This window comes from Sorex araneus, chromosome 5 (genome assembly GCF_027595985.1).
Source record: "Sorex araneus isolate mSorAra2 chromosome 5, mSorAra2.pri, whole genome shotgun sequence".
In the NCBI taxonomy this organism is placed as follows: Eukaryota; Metazoa; Chordata; class Mammalia; order Eulipotyphla; family Soricidae; genus Sorex; species Sorex araneus.
Window position 1 is genome coordinate 135,271,604 of NC_073306.1, and position 21,737 is coordinate 135,293,340.

The 21,737-nt window shown below is 49.1% G+C and overlaps 1 protein-coding gene across 1 annotated transcript in view; it reads right to left on the reverse strand.

The window, feature by feature from the left end:
• The window catches only part of BCAS1 (brain enriched myelin associated protein 1), a 98,530-nt gene that overhangs the window by 37,903 nt on the left and 38,890 nt on the right, over positions 1-21,737 (reverse strand). Inside the window, exons 4-7 of the mRNA XM_055140408.1 lie at positions 20,112-20,249; positions 18,321-18,365; positions 15,953-16,087; positions 6,066-6,245 (exon numbers count right to left, since the gene is read on the reverse strand). Coding sequence (XP_054996383.1) covers positions 6,066-6,245; positions 15,953-16,087; positions 18,321-18,365; positions 20,112-20,249 — 498 coding nt within the window. The remainder of the gene's footprint in view (positions 1-6,065; positions 6,246-15,952; positions 16,088-18,320; positions 18,366-20,111; positions 20,250-21,737) is intronic.

The window sequence follows — 21,737 nt, forward strand, 5'->3', positions numbered from 1 at the left end:
AAAAAAAAATGGGGAGTGAGGGCCGCTGGAGAGATAGTACAGTGGGTAGGGCGTTTGTCTTGCACTCAGCCAAACAGGGTTCAGTCCCCAGCATCCCTTATGGTTCCCCAAGCACCACCAGGAGTAATTCCTGAGTGCAGAACCAGGAGTAACCCCTGAGCACCGCCGGGTGTGACCCATAAAGCCAAAAAAATAAAAGTAAAAACAACTAGAAACAAATATGGGAACAATCACAGCTCACGTGCGGCTGTGTGGGGGCAGCTATGCAGGGAAATTTTCAAGAGGGAAGCGGATTTTTCCAGGTCTCTGCTCCAACAGGATTGTCAACTGGGCCACCCTTTGAAGGAGCACTGGCCTTTGTGTCTATTCCTCTGCAGAACCATTTGTTATCCATCCTGCTCTACCCTCTGGATCCAGTGCTTGGAACCCCTAGCCGGACCTCACATCGAGAGTCTACATGTCCTTCACAGCTTACATGCTCCCTACATATATGCCCTTCACATCCTGTCTTCTACCTTTTTTTTGGGGGGGAGAGCACACCTGGCGATGCTCAGGAGTTATTTCTGGCTTTGCACACAGGGATCACTTCTGGTGGTGCTCAGGGACCATATGGGATGCTGGGGATCGAACCTGGGTTGACCACATGCAAGGCAAGTGCCCACACTCTGTACTCTCTCTCCTTCCCTCTTTCTGTCTCCCTTTTCCCAGGGCCTGAGGCACCAGCCCTGACGGATTCCCAGTTATTGTTTGCCAGGGGTTGAGTGATGGAAAAAGCCTCAGCAGAGGAAGAATGAGGACTTGGTCCACCCAGACTGGGGAAGTGCTCGGGAAGTGGCTCTCAGACCAGAAGGAAACTTGGGTAGAGCAGCTGCAGTGGCACGTCCCTTCAGAGGAAAAGGGATAAAAGGTCGGGCAAGTCCAATTTCCATTTCTGCAGCCCAGAAGGGCTTTATGGTAGGGCGGTCACTCAGCTCCACAGACAGAGAAATACACGAAGGTGCAGGTGGATCAGGAAACAGCCCCGAGGGCGCGTCTCCTCATTGAAACCTCATTCTCCTTCCAAACCAGAAACTCTCCCCGCCTCCTCCAGTGAGTGGACATCTGGCTGGCGTCTGGTGGTGTCCAAAAACTAACGCAGCCTCATGAACAACCATGAGAACCAAAATCCTATTAGAACTATTGTTTGCACGATCATATGTGTTGCTGTGGATTAAGACGCAAATAGCTCAGCAACTTCTCAGCAGAAACTTGAATAATAAGGTCCTTTGAAGAGCGCATTCAACTCTTAAAGGAATGTTTAAAATGCATCACATGGGAACACTTAAACCACAGACATCTTGCTGTGGGTAGGTTTTTCTGGAAGCACCGTTTTGACCGTAGGACAGCTGTTCCGAGTTCCCGGATTCCGCTGTTGTCTCAAGAACTTCGCTCTGAAGCCTAAATGTCAGTCCATACTTCAACAGTATCTGTCACTGTCCAGATGGCTGCCAGGATTTCTTCAACCAGTTTCCCCGGGGAATTCTAGGAGCCAGCACAGGAGTCTGTCTATGAAACAAGTAACCCAGAGAGCTCAGAGGAATTTCTTAACAGGCGCAGTCTGTTTTGACCTCTATCAATTGCTTTTTTTTTTCCTTTTCTTTACTCTTCTTTTGACATCCATCAGTTCTGTTGGCCCTGGATTCTACCCATCACTCTTTTGGAAAAGAACTCTTAGGTGCTTTGCCCTCAGTCCTGTAGCCCTGAAACGCAGCCATCTCTGACCACTTTCCCAGCAGAACAGAGCGAGGCTGAGAGGGTTGAAGTGATCCCTCCGTGGCTGGTAACTGTTGGAGCCTAGATAGATCCCATGCATCTGGATTTCAAGTTCACGTTACTCTTCTACCCCGTCATCCATCAGCCCCCAAGGAGGGCAGGGAAGTTCTTCCGAGTTATTCCAAATAGGTCATTTGCGTGCAGATGTACAGCTGTCAGCTGTCTGTATCCGGTTCCCTAAAACAGATTTCAGTCTTTCGAAGGTAGAGAGTGTGTCTCGTCCTGGGGTAGCCGTGCGTCTCCAGGGTCTAGCTTCTTTAGCAAAGAATCAACAGGAGTCGAAGGTGTTTGAACACATAACGACCAAAAATGAATCCAAAGAGTCAGCCACATTCCGAACCTAAGGGGTTTCTGGCAATGCTTGCCAGAGTCACATTTATCAGGTCAAAAGAGGAGTGAGAGGGGCTGGAGCGATAGCACAGCGGGGAGGGCATTTGCCTTGCCAGCAGCCGACCCAGGTTCGATTCCCAGCATCCCATATGGTCCCCTGAGCACCGCCAGGGGTAATTCCTGAGTGCAGAGCCAGAAGTGACCCCTGTGCATCGCCAGGTGTGACCCAAAAAGCAAAAAAAAAAAAAAAAAAAAGGAGAGTGAAAAATGTTTATGACGCCCTAAATGCGGGTACTGTGGACCCTAGAAAATGCACAAAGGTGTCATAACATGAACCTTGTTAACTCAGCCTTGAAAATTATTGCTAATACTCTACCCTGAGTACTTGGGGGTCATATACATCTCGGGGCTCCCTCAGTACTGTAACTGGATCTCATCCTAACCTAAGACAAGCATCCTTCCCATTTTGCAGAAGGAAAGGATGGAGTAGGGAGACAATCGTCCAAGACCACAGTGCCCTTTCACAGTCTGAGCCATGTGAGGTATTCAGGATCCTCTATTCCAACTCTTCCAGGCCCAAGGAAACAAAATATAAATGGGAAACAACTTAAATAAGATAATAACTTAATAAACAAAATAACTTAAATAAAATATAAGACTGCTGAGCACATGGCACCCTCCTGAACTCAGGATAACAAGGGGCATGTCTAGTCCTGTTCACTGGACATTAAACATTTTTTTTGGTGAGAATAACATCATTTGAAAGGAATTTCTCCAAGATTATGCTTGGTTTTGCTGTATTAATAAGATCCATGTCAGCCATCAAGACTGTCCAAACAACTTCTTGCTTCCTGTCCCAAGATGTGAGGGAAAAGCGCCTGATTGATGTTCAGAATTGCAGAATTTCCTCACCAGTTTTGTCTGAAGTCTTGTCCAGGAAAGGAGAAGAAGAAAGAGGGCTCAGTGTTTATGGCAAAAGTGTCAGCACTTTGTAGCGTTTCCCTTGGTTTGCTTTTCCGTTCACTGCAAGGATGCTCTGTGACCAACGCTTATTCCCGCAGAAGAAAGCGAGGGTCTGTGATTCTCAAACACACGCTCCCACGGGAAAGTGAGCAAGGGGACGGCACCCCAGTAGGGACACTTCGACGTTCTCAGTGCCTAGCGCTTCGGAGAAAGCACACACTCACACAGACACACTCACACACACTCACACACACACTCACACATGCACACACATGCACACATATCACACAGACACACTCACATACACACTCACACTTGCACACACACTCACACACACGCACACATATGCACACATACATACATACTCACACACATGCACACACACTCACACACTCACACACACACTGACACACACTCACACATACACATACACACTCACACACTCACGCACACATTCACACACACATACATATACACACACTCACACATACACAGACTCCCACACACACACTCACATACACACTCCCACACATACACTCACACACACTCACACTCACACATATACTCACACACATTCACACATACACAGACTCACACACACATGCACACTCACACATACACACACTCACACACACAAAATTTATTATAAGAATAGCGATTATTTGGACCAGAGAGATTACATAACTGGTAGTATGTTTGCCTTGCGCATGATCAACCAGGGTTTGATCCCCAGCACCCCATATGCCCCCCAGCGGAGTCTGCCAGGAGTAAACCCTTACCACTGCCAGTGGTGGCCCGAACACCCTGCTCTGCCCCAACCAATAGCTATTACAAATGTGATGGACTCTTCTCTCTTTTTTCCTGCTCCGAATGGTGATAGAAAGATAAGCAAGATTTGTGGATGATTTAGGTTTTCATTTCTCTTAATTTCATTACCTTATAACCTGCTAACAAGTAAGATTGAGTCAGGGTGAAATAAACAGGGACCCTCAAAGTTTTGTAGTTCTACCCGTGGACAACTTGTTATACTCCGTTTCTCAGCAAGATAGCTGAAATTTCAAAGAGGTGCCAACAATTCTGAGAAAAGTTAGAGCCCAGAGACCGGAAATGCAGCACCTGGCTATGCCCCGCCCCAAACTGGACAGCACCGGAAGTCAGAGGAGTGGGCGTGGCTTGTGATTCTATTTTCCAGAAACCAACATCCTGCACCCAGAGCCTCACTGGCTTCGCTTCTCTGACACAGGTACTGTTCATCTTCTCCGGATAACACAGAGGCTTACAGAGATGCAAAGACTCTCACCTTTCAACACACCATTATTTACTGAACACAGCACCATTCCTTAGGCAAACCGTTTCTATTAAATTGAATCACGTTTAAAACTAAATCGACATACTTACCCTGAACCAAGAATAGGTGAATCATTAATTTAAGTGCTGGCTCTGTTTTTTACCCCCTTCACACTTTGAATTTATAAATCTTGATCCATCTGTATGATTATTCACGTAAAAATATCTGATCCCCTCAGTCATTCCCCCTGGCCACCGACTCGTGCACGGGTTGCTCTTGGAAGTCACTCCCAACATAATATTTTTGAGAGAAGAAGTTTTGAAGTAAGAAATTGGTTGGCAAGGAAGAATGCTTTGAACAGCTTGCCCAGGAGTGTGGGCAGGGGTGGGGCTCAAAGAAAGATGGCTGCAGATTCAGCCCGGAGAAGGAATGAGGCTCAGAACGCCACTGGATTCTGGACAAGAGAATCAGCCTCTCCACGTGGCCTCTGGCTAGTCACCTGCTTGCAGCCTGTGCTGAGGCACATGGAGGTTTTGATGAAATGACAAAATTCAACTTTTCTAGCATATGCCCTATTTACAAAACACACCCCAGAACACATGCTCACTTTGGGGAGGGGGGCCCCATTCCAACAGGCAAGACCTCAGCATACCTTGGGTTTGTTAGACAACGATGCTGAAAAATAATAACCCAGCGTTGTTGCATAGTACACAGACCCGCCTGCCCCATGTTCTGCGTAACATGCAGCAGCGCCATCTAGAACAGATTCCCAGCCCCTCTCCAAGGGTGCCCCCCTTCTGACTTGGTTTCCTCCCAGTGCCCCCTCCCCCCACACTGTACCCCCATCCAATAAGCTGGCTTCTTAGCTTCATGCGGTAGACCCCCACTGGCATGACTGTTGCACCTGGTCCTGAAATATCCTGGGAACCCACCGAGGGCACTGTGGTCCCAGTTAAGAAATGCTCTTCTGGTGCTGGAGCGATAGCACAGCAGGGAGGGCGTTTGCCTTGCACGCGGCCGACCCGGGTTCTATCCCCAGCATCCCATAGGGTCCCCTGAGCACTGCCAGGAGTAATTCCTGAGTGCAGAACCAGCAGTAACCCTTGAGTATCGCCAGGTGTGACACAAACAAACAAACAAACAAACAAAAAACGCTCTTCTAGAGGACAAGTGTCAACGGTGGTTTGACTTTTCTGCCACAGAAAACGCGTGTGCTGATCACAGCGGGCGTGAGCTGGTGGGCACAAGAGTTTACAACAGGAGCACACGACAGCCACATTCCTGATGCCCCAACCCACCCAGCTGCAGAGACAGAGCGAGCGCAAAGGTGGTTCCTCATGGAAGGGAGAGCTGCTCCAGGTGGCCAGGAGGGTGCCCGAGGGAGATGTCAGGTCAGAGAGAAGATTCGATCGTGAATCACTGCCACCCCCCACCATGAACCAGAAGGAGTGCAAGAGCCACACGTTTCATTCATTCACGTCCTTTTCTTTCCCACCAAACACATTCCGCTGACACAGGCATTTCGTTGTCCCTGGAGTGAGACAGACTGTGACACAGGGGTGAGCCGAGTCACTCTGGGAGAAGATGTGAGTGTCCCACGGGGCCCGGGAGGACTCATCTCTCAGCCCGTCTCCCACACAAACACCTTCCCCATCTGGACAATGGGACTTACCTTTTTCCAGAACAGTTTGCCTAGAGGCAGAGACGTGGGCGCCCCCTTTTCCTTGGCCCCTTCCTTGGCTGGTTCAGTAGATGGAGGGTTCTTGGCTGCCCCCCGCGGGGTGTCCTGGGGGGCACAGCTGACCTTATCTGATTTAAGGTCTGTCGAAGTGGAGGGTGACTTTTCAGTGCCCTAGAGAGTTTAAAAAAGAAATTAGATCATCCCAAGATCTCAAAAGTGAAATTCCTGTCTGTAAAGTAACCTGGTTTCAAGTGTATTAATTTCTGTCTTCACTCTTCTATGTGTTTTCCAAATATCTTATATGGGTGAGTGTATGTTAAAAATTTTGTGAAAAGTCAAGATATTTTCTTTCTTTTTTTGTTTTGGTGGGGGGATGTTTGCGTTGAGGCCTCACCGACAGTGCTCAGGGCTTACTCCTGGCTCTGTGCTCACGGGTCACTCCTAGTGGTGTTTGAGGGACCATATATGGTGCTGGGAGGTTTACTGGGGCTAAGTGTGTACAAGGCGAGCATCTTAGCTCCCGTGCCATTCTCCTGCATCCATGTTCTTACGTCTGTTTGTTTGTGGGATTATTTTGTCTGTTTGGTTTGGGGGGTTACACCTGAAGGTAGTTTCCTTTTGGGAAAAATATCGAATCATTATTTATCATGTTCATGTGAGTAACTCATTAAGGGCAGGTGGTAGCAAGCAGCACGCTGCTGTTAGAATGTTAGTTTGTAGTGAGTCATTGGCTTTCTAAAGGTCCCAATCATAGATCCACCCGAACAAGTGACTTCCAGAAACCTCCAACACAGGCATATATATTGGTTTGTATTCTAAGGCTGAATAATTTGACGAATCCAAATTTGGGATTTGAAGAAGGGTTCAGATAAAATTTTTTAAAAGAGAACAATTTAATACAGAAGTTCTGAAAGGTTCCTGCCAGGATGCACTTTGGAAACCAGCAACCCAGGCAGTGAAGGAAGCTGGACTGAGTTCAGTGAACGATGCTGATTCAGGAGCGTCCACAAGTCCCCCTCTTCTTTCAGATGAAAGCTCTGAGGTGTAATTGACTAGTTTTTAAAGGACCGAACACTTCATGTATTATCCAATTTGATTCCCTTTTCTTTTCTCTTTCCTTCCTTCTCTCTTTCCCTCACTCTTTCCCTCTCTTCTTTCTTCCCTTCCATTCCCTCACTAGTGACCTGGTTGAAATACCCTTACAGATCACCCGATCACTCGTGGTTTGCTACCTACCCCCAAGTGGCATAAAGGAAGAGGCGGGAGTTTGAGTTGAGTCTCAGTTTACTCCCTGCCCTGCCACACACACTCAGTGTGACATGTGACTCCATCCTAGAATACAAGGATTATGGATCCATCTATTCAGGCGAATGCAGTGAATGCCGCCCACGTGCGCTGTGTGCAAGGTTCATGCGTCCTGGTGGAAAGAGAGGCTCACTAAACGTTTCCACAGATAAATTTTCCATTTATCTGTGATAAATGGAGTCTCTTGCTTATGCATCTGGCTGTCTTCCCCGGGGCCCCTCGGAGGGGATGGGCTCCAGCTTCCCTCCCCGCCCCGAGCAGAGCTCCCGGCAGCCAAAGACCTCTGGAACCCAGCCACAGCCATGCTCAAGGCCCCTCTCCACACGTTCAGACAAGCCTCACGCATGAAGGTACCGGGAGAGGAACCCAGGTGTGTGTAATCCCATCAACGGCCAACATCCAGAGACTTAAAAGCAAGCTCCCAGAAGCAATATCTTACAACCTACTTCTCCCTCTGGGAGAAACTGGCAAGCTACTGAGAGTTTCCTGCCCACATGGGACAGCCTCGCAAGCTTCCCATGATGTATCCATATGCCAAAGCCAGTAACAAGCTGGGTCTCATTCCCCTGACCCTGAAAGAGCCTCTACTTGGGAAGGCCGAGTGGAGATAGGCTTCTAAAATCTCAGGGAGAGGTTGCTGAGACCGCTCGAGGAATTTGACCATCAACAGGATGATGATGATGATGATGATGGTGATGATGATGATGATGATGATAAGTGGGGGCTGTGAGGGAGCAGGGGGGGGATTCAGGGAAAAAATATTGAAACCAGAAAACTCAGATAGTGCTGACAGTCAGAGAAGGGTCTCCTGAGAACGAGCCGTCTGGGATCCGGGCAGATGGACCAGTGGGGTCAGGGTACACCACGAAATGCAGGCGCCACGCAGGGGATGGCCTCAGCTGTGCCAGGGAACAGTTTGGTCCTCTGCACGAATGGCATGCTCTGTGCCAGGGAACGGGGCACCCTCCACAGAGCATGGTGACCCCCACAGGATGCCCCCCATGCTCTATTCAGGGAACAGCCTGCTCCACACAAGCTCACGGAACGCTGCATGCCGGGGGACTGCATGTTCCACACCTGGAAAAAGCATATTTCAGACAGGGAAGAGCAAACTACACACAGAATAATGCATGTGCCACAACATGGAACAGCATGTTTTGTACAAGGAACAGCATGCCTCACACAGGGAACAGCATGCTTCATACAGGGAACAGTATACTTTACACAGGGAATAGCATGCTTCATACAAGGAGCAGCATTCCCACATGGGGAACAGCATGCTTCACACAGGGAACAGCATGCTTCATATAGGGAACAGCATACTTTACATAGGGAATAGCATGCTTCATACAGGGAACAGCATTCCCACATGGAAAACAGCATGCTTCATAAAGGGAACAGCATGAGCACACAGGGAATAGCAAGCTTCACACAAGGGAACAGCATGCCTCATATACAGAGTGTGCTCTACACCATGGAACAGCGTGGTCCACACAGGGAACAGCATGCTTCACACAGGGAACAGCCCACTCTACCCACAAAGACTGAACACTCCAACCTTGGGCAAGCATTTGAGGAATACAACAGACACGGAAAGAGCAGAGAGGACCAGGCCCCATCACCTCCCAACTTCTTTTGCTTTTCTTTGAGAATTCTCGTCTGCTCTGGGATTGAGAACTGGGTGAAGGACATGTAGTGGTGGAACAGCCGATGCTCAAAGACAGTGGAACAAAGAGCACGAGGAGTGGTCTTCAGCAGAAGACAGGCCACAGCAGGGCTGGGGATCAGACAGGGAGGGGGCAAAGTCTTTGGTGGAGGGAAGCGCCCCCTCCCCCAGGAGGAGGTGGTGCTGAAGGGCGGGGAAGTGTTGTTTATGAGATCCTTCAGTAATGGTATTGTAAACCACAGTGCAAAAGCGTCTATTCAAAAAGGTGCCCCTTGTAGGGCAGACTGGTGGGTGGGAGGCAAGTGGGGGAGGGGAAACTGGTGGAGGGAAGTGGACACTGGGCAGGGGGTCAGTGTGGAAACAACGTGTGCTTGAAGCTGAATCACGGATAACTTCGTCATTTCACGGTGACTTAAAGAAAGAAGAAAAATAGAACCAGGTACTGTAGATACAAGGGCCAGGGGGATTGCCCCATAGCTGGAAGCCTGCTTCATGAGCGGAGGGGAGAAGGCAGATGGAATAGAGAAGGGATCACTAAGAAAATGATGACTGGAGGAATCAGTCGGGATGGGAGATGTGCCGAAAGTAGGTAATGGACCAAATATGGTGACCTCTCAGTGTCTGTGTTGCAAGCCATAATGCCCCAAAGTAGAGAGAGTATGGGGAATATTGTCTGCCTTAGAGGCAGAGGGAAGGTGGGAAACGGGGGGGTATACCGGGGATATTTGTGGTGGGGAATGTGCACTGGTGGAGGGATGGGTGTTTGATCACAGTGAGATTGTAACCCAAACATGAAAGCTTGTAACTATCTAATGATGATTCAATAAAATTTTAAAAATTAAAAAAAATAGAACCAGGTGAAACGGGGTGAATCTCAGTTGTATCTGTAAGCAAGGGAGCTTATGGGTTTAATATAGTGACGAGCCTGCACTGTCGTGACAGTAAATATGAGATCATTAATGACCCCACAGCGTTTGGATTAAACCATGGAGCTTTGCCACTGACATTCCAGAAGCTGGGATGGTCCAGCTCTGGTGGTGCCTTCATCGCCCCCTGGCCAGCGCCCCGGGCTTGCCCAACAGCCCAACTCTGGGCTCCGGGAGAATCCCTGGCACCTGCTCGCTTTATTCACCCATCACGCTTCCCTGCCTTGGCTGCTGGCCTGTCTTTCTTCAGTCTCCCATGGCCTCTCCTCGCTCTGCTCAGTCCCTGGGGCCACAGTCACCTCGACAAGATCTCATGTTCCAGCCCTGGACTTGTGTGAAGAGCAACAGTGAAGGCACAGCCCCCGGCACCCTTCAGAGCAAGGGAATGCTCTATCATACTCCCAAGAGTCCCGTGAGGAGGGGATGGATCCTGCATCTACTTTTGAGTTAGGAGCATCTTGGTCTTTACTGGGGGGTTAGTCACATCTCCCTGGTGCATGAACAAGGCGGCAGAGTTGACAACGGAATGCAGATGACAATAGCGAAGCCACATGACTGAGTGTGACTCTGTCATGCCCCCAAGGCCACATGTTTTCAACGTGGCTGTCACCTTCAAAGGACATGGGGACAGTGGAAGACACTGAACTTATTCTGAGGAGGGTGGATTTTTGTGAAAGAAGAAGTTAGGCCTGAAGTCGATGGTTAAAGAAACTTTGGTACATCTACACAATGGAATATTATGCAGCTGTTAGGAAAGATAAAGTCATGAAATTTGCATAAAGTGGACGGTCATGGAAAGTATCATGCTAAGTGAAGTGAGTCAGAAAGAGAGGACAGACATAAAAGACTGCACTCATTTGTGGAATATAAAATAACATAATAGGAGACTGGCACCTAAGGACAGTAGAGACAAGGGCCAGGAGGATTGCTCCATGGTTGGTAGCCTGCCTCATGAGCTGGGGAGAAGGCAGCTGGAGTAGAGAAGGGATCACTAAGTCAATGATGGCTGGAGGGGTCATTCGGGATGGGAGATGTGTGCTGAAAGTAGATAAAGGACCAAACATGATGGCCTCTCAGTATCTGTATTACAAACCATAATGCCCATAAGTAGAGAGAAAGAGGGAAATTCTCTGTCATAGAGGCAGGGGGAGGGTTGGGATGGTTGGGGGAGGGACACTGGGCACATTGATGGTGGAAAATGTGCACTGGTGGAGGGATGGGTGTTCGATCATTGTATGACTGAAAGTCAAACATGAAAGCTTTGTAACTGTATCTCATGGTGATTAAAAAAAATAGGTCTGGATTATCTATGACCCTTTTAAGGGCACATGAGAAGATTAACAGTAAATACTTTACTTGAATTTCACTCTCGATTGCCCTTAAATCAACCTATATCACAGAACGGCCAATCATAGCACAGTGGAAAATAAAAGCAACAATTTATTAATGCAATTTGGAAATTCATGGAAAAAAAAAGATTTTGGAGCCAGAGAGATAGTACCAGGGACGGGGTGTTTGCCTTGTATGTGCTAACCTGAGTTCAATTTCCAGTACCCCATGAGTGATCTCTGAGTGCAGAGCCAGGAGTAAGCCCTGAGTAAGCCCTGACTCCACCAGCAGAGTCCTCCCCACTCCAAAAATAACCCCCCAAAATTGTGCCTTATAGAACCCACAAAAGCCAACTCAAGGCTTATTAATAACCTAAATGTAAAAACATTCATCAAATGAAAAAATATCCATGTGGCATCAGGGGAGGGAAGAAATTCCTGGGCACAGGACAAAGCGGGGGGCTGGGCCATGACATCCTCCTTTGCCTTTGGGGGGCAGCTGAGTACTGTGGGCTTGATTCTGATTCCAGAACTGACAGGAAGCCCCACCCACTTTCCATATGCTTGTGGGTCAACTGGAAATGTCAGAAAAATAAAATTCTACGGGGTGGGTGAAACCTTCATGGATGGTGCAGAGGGTCAGACTGACCGCTCTGCCATCCGCTCACCCATGGCTTCTCTCTGTCTGAGGAAGGAGCTCAGGAATCCTGGGGAAATACAGCAGGGCGAGCCTCTTGCGTCCACAGAAGGATGGAGCAGAAGGCCGGAATGCCCATGAGTGATTGGCTGTGTGTCTCCCGGGACAGAGGACGTGCGACAAGCTCTGTGAGAGCACAGCTGCGGTCCTGGGCACTGTTACATCCTGAGCTTCTGCAAGTTCCGGTGGGCAGTCAGTTGGGGAAGGACTCTGGAGAGGGAGCTGGCCACTCGGAGCCCTGCTCTGTCCCGGGCTCATCAACCACCCTGGGCCAGGTCTTCCCCCTTCTCAGAGAGAAGCTTCCAGCAGAAGCTGGATTCATGCTCCTCATCTGCCTTGTGGAGGAGACTCCAGTCTCCCAGAGGTCGGCTTATGGGAAGGTGGCCAGGCTGAGTGAGGCACAATGGGAAGACAGGGCCAGGGAGATGGCTCAGTGGGCTGTGCAATGAGAATATGGGGCTGGGGAGATGACTCAGTGGGCTTCACAATGAGAAGATGGGTGCAGCGGAATGACTCAATGGGCTGTGCAATGAGAAGAGAAGGCTGGGGAGATGGTTCAGTGGGCTGCACAATGAGAAGAGAGGACCAGGAAGATGGCTCAGTGGGCTGTGCAATGAGAAGATGGGGCCAGGGAGATGGCTCGGTAGGCTGTACAATGAGAAAATGGGGATGGGGATATGGCTCAGTGGGCTGTGGAATGACAAAATGGGGATGGGGATATGGCTCAGCGGCCTGTGGAATAACAAAATGGGGCCGGGAAGATGGCTCAGTGGGCCTCGTGCAAGCTATGCATGCTCAAAGCCCGCATTTTATCCCTGCACTTTGTGTGCACTGGGTTCGACCCCCAACGTAGCCAGAAGTCACCCCCAAGCACTGAACCAAAGAGGCGGCCCCTGAGCACTGCTAGGTGTGGCCTCTTTCCCACACCAAAGACAAAGTAAACAAAACCCAATGAGAATAGGGGTGCCCATCATATCCGAATTTCAGAGCAACCACAAGCGAGATATTTGCCCAAGTAGGCCCCCGTTTTTGTCTGGAACACGCCTGTACCATATTATTTGCTGCTCATCTGACATTTGAATTGAACTGGCCACCATATTTTAGTGCCAACCTTTCCCAAGCAACGCCCGTGCCTTAGATTTGGAGAGGGCACATGGCAGTTCCTGACCTTGGTCTTCGCTAAGTTTACATCTCTCTTTCACATGAGGTTGTGTGTGTGTGTGTGTGCATGTGTGTGAATGCGTGAGTTTGTGTATGTGAGTATGTGAGTGTGTGAGTGTGCGTGAGTGTGTGTGTTGGGGGGGGGGTGGGAGAGTGTTCGTAAGAGGCAAACGTAACCTCACCATCCAGGAAGCAATGCCAGGGCTGCATAGCTCAGGGCTCTGGGAACAGCTGTTGGCCACGGAGCCTTTGGGGGCACTTCTGGGCATGGCCAGGATGCCCCACCCAGGCTTCCCTGTATGCACATTCTTACGGCAAAAGCCTGGAAAACGGGAGAGAGTTGGATGTGGAGGCACCGGATATAAATCAGCCAGGAATAAAAGATCCTGAGGCAGCAAGGGAAAGCTGGCTGCCTCATTATTTTGCTCGTTTATCCTACATTTACAACATTTACTCATCCCAGGCTGCTCTTTTTTTTTTTTCTTAGCTAAGAAAATTCTTCTAATTGGAAGGAAAATTGAAATAGAGGGCAATAAATCTAGAGGCTAACTAGGATTTGAAGGCACAATTTTTTTAAAACTGCAAAACTAGAAGATGATGGTTTGTCTTTGCACTTGCTTGGATTCCCCTGGTGCGGGCTCTAAATGGAGGATGAAGATGGAACCTTCTAGATTCAGACAGCAAAGCCCAGCACATGATCTGGCTGGCTGGGGTGAAGGGTGCGTTGCCCTTTCTGTTTGGAGGCCAGAATAATCCAAGAGGGAAAGGAAAAAGGCCACGGGCACAGAGCTGACCCAACCCCAGCACCCCTGGGTACACCCCTCAGACGGAAACACACCCTGAGCAGAACTCCGGGCAAAACGCTCAGCTCGGGGATGGACAAAGATAGTGTCTGTGTAGGGGCCTCGCAGAGAGCGACGCTTCCTCGACAGCACCCCAGGATTCATGGAACCCCGCCTGCCTCCCAGTACGGATCAGAGGCAGGATTTGGGGGAGTCTTCTGGGGGTTACTGAACCTGGGTGGGTCAGTGGGAGAAGGAAGAGGTTCTAGAAGCGCTCCCTGTGCCACGCACATAGGCCCTGCTGCAGAGAGAGCTGGAGTGTTGGGGGGTGGGTGGGAGGGACGCTGGCAGGGCCCACCCCTCAGGGTCCACACTCTCCCCTCCACCCAGGGACGGGGCCCACCGCCACTCCCCGCTGGCACGCGCTGCCAGCCCTCTCCTGCCTGTCTCTCAGGCACAAAACCAGCCTGTATGGAAATGAAGGGAGGCTTCATCACACAGCTTGTTTATGCAAAGACAGACCCAGCCAGGAGAAGACTCTGTGGGGCTTCTATTTGCACGCGCAGCCCCTGGCCTCTCACGGCCAGCTGGGGGGACACTTAATAAGCTCATTCAGCCGTGTGGAGAATGGTTGCTATTTTCAAACAAATTTTCAAGCACGCTGACCCAATTGGAGGATCCCTTTATTTATTTATTTATTTGTTTATTTATTTATTGTTTTTTGGGTCACACCCGGCGATGCTCAGGGATTACTCCTGGCTCTACATTTAGGAATCACTCCTGGAGGTGCTCAGAGGACCCTATAGGATGTGCGGAATCGAACCCGGGTTGGCCGAGTGCAAGGCAAACGCCCTCCCTTGCTGTGCTATTGCTCCAACCCCTCAGGCATCCTTTTAATGGGTGGGTGCAGACCCCACAGCGTCTGAGACACGGGGAGTGAGGGTTCCCCAGTAGAAGTCGGAGGCCCTCAGTTTGGCCAAGGTCACGGAGCTCCAGCTTGCTCGGGCTTCCTTCCCTGCTTCCTTCACTGTGGGCTTTTATTTGAGTTCAGTGTAAGCGGCGTTAGTGCTGGGCATGTGAGGTGGGGTGATCCCATTGTTATCTTGAGGTTAGAGGAGCATTTCCCAAACTGCAGAGAGCATGCCAGCGCTGGTGTCAAAGCCAGCTCATCCGATCGTGTGTGCAAAGGCCACAAATTGTATCAGTGTATCAGAACAGTGCAAGTACTTTTCCTTTCTTTCTTTTTGGGTCACACCCGGCAATGCACAGGGGTTACTCCTGACTCTGCACTCAGAAATTACTCCTGGTGGTGCTCGGGGGACCCTATGGGATGCTGGGAATCGAAGCCGGGTCGGCCGCATGCAAGGCAAACACCCTCCCTGCTATGCCATTGCTCCAGTCCCACTACTTTTCCTTTTTAACTCATATTTAGTCCTTCAAAGAATGCTGGAGGGGAGGCCTCAGTGACACCCCTCTCCTGCTGGCTAGTCGCTGTTTCTTGTTTATCACACAAGGTCCCTACAAGCATCTGTGCGCTTCTTACCCAGATGGGGTAACCAGGACGCAGCCAGAGGATAACGGTCACGAGCCAATTTTTGTTTTGATCCTCTCAACAGTAACTTTCCCCTTCTCCCTTGGAGAAGTGATTCTGGCTTGTCATGTCGGCTGCGTGACGTTTCTTTAGAAAGGGAACTTTGCCTAGCAAATGAGTTGCTACCAAAATAAAATATCAAGGATGCTAGTTGGCAAAACCCAGTGGCCTTTGGGAAGCATGGGGTTAGAGGCATCAACACAGAACCCTGGTCCACCTGGGGAAGAAACCAGACCTGGTGGCTTAGGATTTTGGAGATTTTTTTTTCCTTTGGAATCACTGAAATTTGGTTCCACAAGCCAATTCTCTCAATGACCTACTACCTATCCAGACCGCTTCATTGAAGAGGACCTGGGCGGAGGGAGGTGAAGACCAGGGTTCCTGCCCCCCTCACCCCCACCAAACACCCCCCCCATACACACCTTTTGTCTAAAGAGTTTCCTACAGGCCTGTCCCAGCCTGGGGCTCTGCAGCTGTTTTTTCTTGGAGCCTTTGGCCTGGATCGGGGCCGTCTTCTGCCCCATGTGTCCATCACAAACAATCTCTGCTTTGGATGCCTTTTGGCCAACAGCAGTCACAGCTTAGAACTTGGGTTTTTAAACAAAACCTGCATTTCCTGTTTTTTTTTTATGTGCATTTTCAAACACATCAGCAATGCACTGCTGGGGTCTCCCTCTCTCCCACTCCCTCCCCCCCATCACTTCCCCAGATATCCACATCTGGTCCTTCTCAAAACTCTTGAAAATGTATTAATGACCACGCAGAATAAATGCATTTCAAGTACACACTGATTTCCAACTATTTAAATTCAACCGTCGATTTAAATGACCCAGATGAACGCAGCTCCGTTTGTTCAAGACATTTCAGCTCTGCCGAGGTGACATCAAGTATCCAGAGAAGGTTATTTTTATTTATTACTTACTTATTTTTAGCCACGACTCAGCAGTGCTCAGGGCTGACTTCTGACTCTGTGCTTAGGAATCACTCCACGTGGGCTCAGGGAACCATACGGGGTGCTCAGGGAACCATACGGGGTGCTGGGGGTTGAACTCAGTTGGGCTTTGTGTCAGGTGAGTGCCCAACCCACTGTACTATGTCTCCAGCCCCTAGAGGGAGCTTTTTTTTGGGGGGGTCACACCCAGCGATGCTCAGGGATGACTCCTGGCTCTGCACTCAGGAATTACTCCTGGCGGTGTAATTCCTATGGGATGCTGGGAATCGAACCCGGGTCAACCGTGTGCAAGGCAAACGCCATCCCGGGTGTACTATCACTCCAGCCCCGAGACTGAAGACTCTAGAAGAACTGTGGCCATTGTCATGGGTGACCAATTACTAGACAGAACCACTGGCATGACCCTATGGCTCCCTGAGCAAAAATCAGTGAGATTTTCTCAATGATATGGGACCACCCTCAGTTGGGACCATTTGGGGCGGGAAGAATCTTGATGTCTGAGAGCTGGAGAGTGGAATCACTGGGTCATTTGGAAAAGCCACACAACCTCCCCCGTCTGCCCCCAGCCCCTGCAGCCTGTGTGACTTCAAACAACTCGAGACACAGAACCAAAGCAGTACCACTCGGACTCAACCATTCATCGAGCTTGACTCTAGGTGCCTTGTAGCCTGGGAATAATTGCACAGGAAAAGGCACGTAATGCCTTGGGGTAGACATTAAGTTTTCAGTGGAAGAAGACGGGAGAAGGACCAGTAACTAGAACAGTCTTCTCGTTCAGTTTCTTTCGCAGTGCGTATGGAAGTAGCATCAACTACCGCATGTGAATAATATTCTCCAGCTCATTGTCAGACCTCCATTCCATTCCATACTGAGCAGAGCAGATGCTCTTTCTTATACCCATCTTGTAGACAGTGAGACTGGAGTTCATATAGGTGGGGATCTAACAGTTAGCGTGTGGCCGGACTTCAGACCGAAGGGAGTGTCCCCTTCATAACTTAGTCTTTCCAACATGGGCGGCAGATGTATCGGCTTGGCCGAACCCTCTACTTGGCTCCAGTGTCTTTCTAACCACTTCCCCTTATCAAAAGAAAAGCGCCAGGCTTATTTGTCACCAGGCTCAACTATCCTTGTGACGCCCGTAAAATTTAAACCATGTGTTTCACTAGAGATAATCAGTTCTGTCAAGTGTACAGGGAAAACATCTCTAGGAAGCGGGGGATCCAAACAAGATTTATTTTGAGAAGCTTTGGCTGCATTTCGAGGTGACAGAGAAAATGCAGCATCTCGAGTGTCCTCACTCTGACACGCTCTTGCCTTTGGCAAGTGTCCAATGGTGACTACTTTACCTCACCAAACAATTGCCTTTGTGATAGAAATGGATTTTTTTTAAAAATGACATCAATGATCCAAAGAAAGTATTTTTGAAAAACCCAAAATATAGCAACCTCCTTCCTCATTCAATGTGGGCTCACCTCTTTGTCATTTTAGTGATTAAAGGGCGTAGACCATTCCTGGGTCTCTCTACACTAAAGGAGGGAGATGACACAGAACGATTCTTAGTCTGATCTTTTTCTCTATGGGAAATTAGTTCTGGTGACACGAGTTAGCCAGAACTGGCACACACGTCAAGCTTCCTACGAAAATGTTTCTGAAAACACTGAACGTAAATGAAATATTTTTAAAACAAACTAATAGCACCATCCAATTTCTAAATATGTCTATAAGTGCTAGACATACAAATATATACAAATATACAGTTCAAGAAATAAGGATGCAGACGCAATCAAAGCCTGACTCCACATGTAAAGTCATATGCAAACACATGTCCAGGCACCTACCTGGTCTTCTGGGTCTTTTTTTGTTTCCGCTTTATTAGGTGAAACCTTCAAAGTGTGAGAAAACCAAAAGTTAGACATTGAAGCACTTTAGGGTAATTTCATTTCACAGTTATATCTACTCAGTCTCCTGGTTCAGACCTTAACGAGTTCTTTATTCTCAATTCAGTTGGGTGGAAACACAGATTTCCGGTAAGACCTGAGTTTAAATGGATAGTTTATAGTCAAGTCCATTTGATCCTGCACATTCATCCAGAGCCTGACTATATTTGTTTTGGGAACTCGGGGGCCACACCTGGTGGTGCTCAGGACTTACTCTCGCCCTTAGGGTCAGGCATCACTCTGGGACTGACGGCTCCGGGGACCATATAAAGTGCCGGGATCGAATGGGGTAGGCAGGATGCAAGTCAAGTGTCAACCCTGTGGATCATCACTCCAGCCCAAGCCTGCCCATGTTTGACAGAGCTTCTCAGAAGCCACAGACGTTCCATCAACCTGACCACAGGTTCCAACCAATGCAGGCTCTGGTGAGTGTGCGTCAGCTTGGTTGTTCTCTTTATTTTATTTTATTTTATTTATTTTTGCTTTTTGGGTCACACCTGGCGATGCACAGGGGCTACTCCTGGCTCTGCACTCAGGAATTACTCCTGGCTGTGCTCAGTGGACCATATGGGATTCTGGAAATTGAACCCGGGTTGACCGAGTGCAAGGCAAATGCCCTACCCGCTGTGCTATCGCTCCAGCCCCATTTATTTTATATATATTGTTTTGTTTTGTTTCTTTCTTTTTTTTTTTGCATTTTGGGTCACACCTGGCGATGCACAGGGGCTACTCCTGGCTCCGCACTCAGGAATTACCCCTGGCTGTGCTCAGTGAACCATATGGGATTCTGGAAATCGAACCCGGGTTGGCCGAGTGCAAGGCAAACGCCCTACCCGCTATACTATTGCTCCAGCCCCATTTATTTTATATTTTGAAGTTGGTCTTTGGACAAAACTCAAACAACCTAAGGGTGTCCGGTTAACCGCACATACATGGAACGAGACTTTCTCTAAAGAGTCTGGCCCTGGGGTCTACCTTAAAGAACCAGAAAGTGAGCATCACAAGACTTGGTCCAGCTAACAGAGCAGACTGAAACCTAAGGAGATAGAGAAGGATTTCAACAGTTCGATCTGCCACAGAGTCACAAAACTGCTCTGATAGGGTCACACAATTAATTATTTTAAGTACCAATTCCATTGATGGAGCCTATTGATGCTAATAGGAACTGATGTTCTCACATTTACCCAGGAAAGCGGGTACCTCCTGAGTCTGTCTTCCTTTCCATCTGTCTTTCCTTACCCTGCCCCAAAAACCTAATTTTCTTTTTTTTTTTAATTTTAATTTTTTAAAAATTGAATCACTGTGAGATAGACCCTTACAGAGCTGTTCCTGAGGAGGTTTCAGCCCTACCGTGTGCCCCAACACCCTCCCCAAGGAGGGACTTTCCAGTTCTATTTATGATCAGTGCCCACAGGGCATCCGGTCGCCAGGATCCCATTACGACACAGCCTGTCACAGATCTGATGACCCATTGTCTTTGTCACGGGTCTCAACTCTCAGGGCTCCATCAGGAAAAGCCTGGGGTAACCCCGCGTCCTTACAAAGCCCTGGATTGTTGTCCCTGTCGCTCAGTATTTCAGCTGCAGCGGGGTGGAACCTGCATGTGACAATGGCATGGGGTTCGCATCCTTCTTAACACCAGCACAACTGGAGCCATGGCAGTGCCACCAGATGAGAAAGGAAGGGACTTACCAGGGCTTTAAAGAAGCTCATGATGAACTGGTTATTCTCTGTTCCTGTTGTCTGGGGCTGCGCCTCAGCTGGGTCCCGGGGGAGAGAGCAACTCACAGGACTGACTTCCGGTTCTTTCTCCTCTCTGGCAACTATGTCCTAGGGGCAAGACAGAGTTTTCACAGTTGCGATTTGTTGAGTGTGGACTGTCAAAGTCATGCTTTGCCTTCGCACTCTCCCCACCCCCCAGCCCCTAATTCCAGCCATATTTGCTCTTCCCACGGGCACGGAGAACAATCAGGAGCTTATGGGACTCGGGCCTCCTTCCCCTCCCCCTCTTAGAGGCACATTCAGCCTGCCAGAGGGATGGACATTGTTTGGAGCCGGAGGGTAGCTGTCTAGCTGTGAGTTACTCCCGACTCAGCAACGCACGCTGCATTCCACACAAAACCCCTTTTCTCCCAATTCTGCAGAGACCAAGTCTGAGGCCAGTGTTTTCCATCTTTGGGGGCTCCTAGTCAATACCCCAAGAGCACAACTATCATATATTGATTCCCTCCTTCCCCCTGGCCCCCAAGGACCAAGAGCAATGAAACATATCAACTAAAACCAAACAAAACCCAGGTCTGGTGGCTGGAGCAATAGCACAGTGGGGAGGGAGTTTGCCTTGCATGCAGCCAACCCGAGTTCAATTCCCAGCATCCCCTAGGATCCCCCAAGCACCTCCAGGAGTCATTCCTGAGAGCAGAGCCAGGAGTAACCCTGAGCATCGCTGGGTGTGACCCCAAAATTAAAATAAGTGAATAAACAAATAAATAAACCAGCTCTGACATTGGATGGTTTTAAGTACTAATTCCATTGGTGGAGCTTAGTGATGCTAATAGGAACTGATGTGCTGGAATTCACCCAGGACAGTGGGTACCTCCTGAGTCTGTCTTCCTGTCCCCATCAACTACCCAGGCAACCCTGGTCATCTTTGTACTCCTGACTGCAAGCCACCATCCCTGTGTGCTCGGACCCTGGATCTTTCTATCTGTTCTCTACTCAGCAGATCCTGTTACCCCATTCAGAGATTCCCAACAGTCCTCCAAGTGCCCACCGGGTATAGAGTTTCCAGTGTTGTCTGGGCTAGCCTACGTGACCATCTCCAATGGCCTGTGCCCACGTCCCTTCCCACTTCATTCTTTCTGGCCACCTTTCTTGGCGTCACCTAAATTCCATGTGCCAAAATCTGTTTCTAACCTTCAGGCTTTGCGTGAAAACATTCTTCCCCTCTGTCAAGCTGTGAGTTACTCCCACTAACTCCTCAAGCTGCCCGTGCTTCCTCCCCTGCCTTCGTCGTTTTCCTCAACACGTTACTTTTCCGTTTTAGCGAGGGCCACCCATTTCTTGATGCTCTCAGAATCTGCCCCTGTCAGAGCATCAGTTCTGCAGAGAAAGAGATTTGCTGCTCATTCTCTAATACTGTTCCATTAAACTCAGTGCTTCGGTTCCGGCAGAGTATGTAAGAGATGAATGATTGCAGATTCAGATTCTACACGTAGGAAGGTGTTTTTCTCCATCCTGCTGCTATTTTTACTTAACGAAAAGCATAGATGCGCCCCCCCCGCCCACCACCGCACAGAAAAATAGGCCTTGTTCTCTATA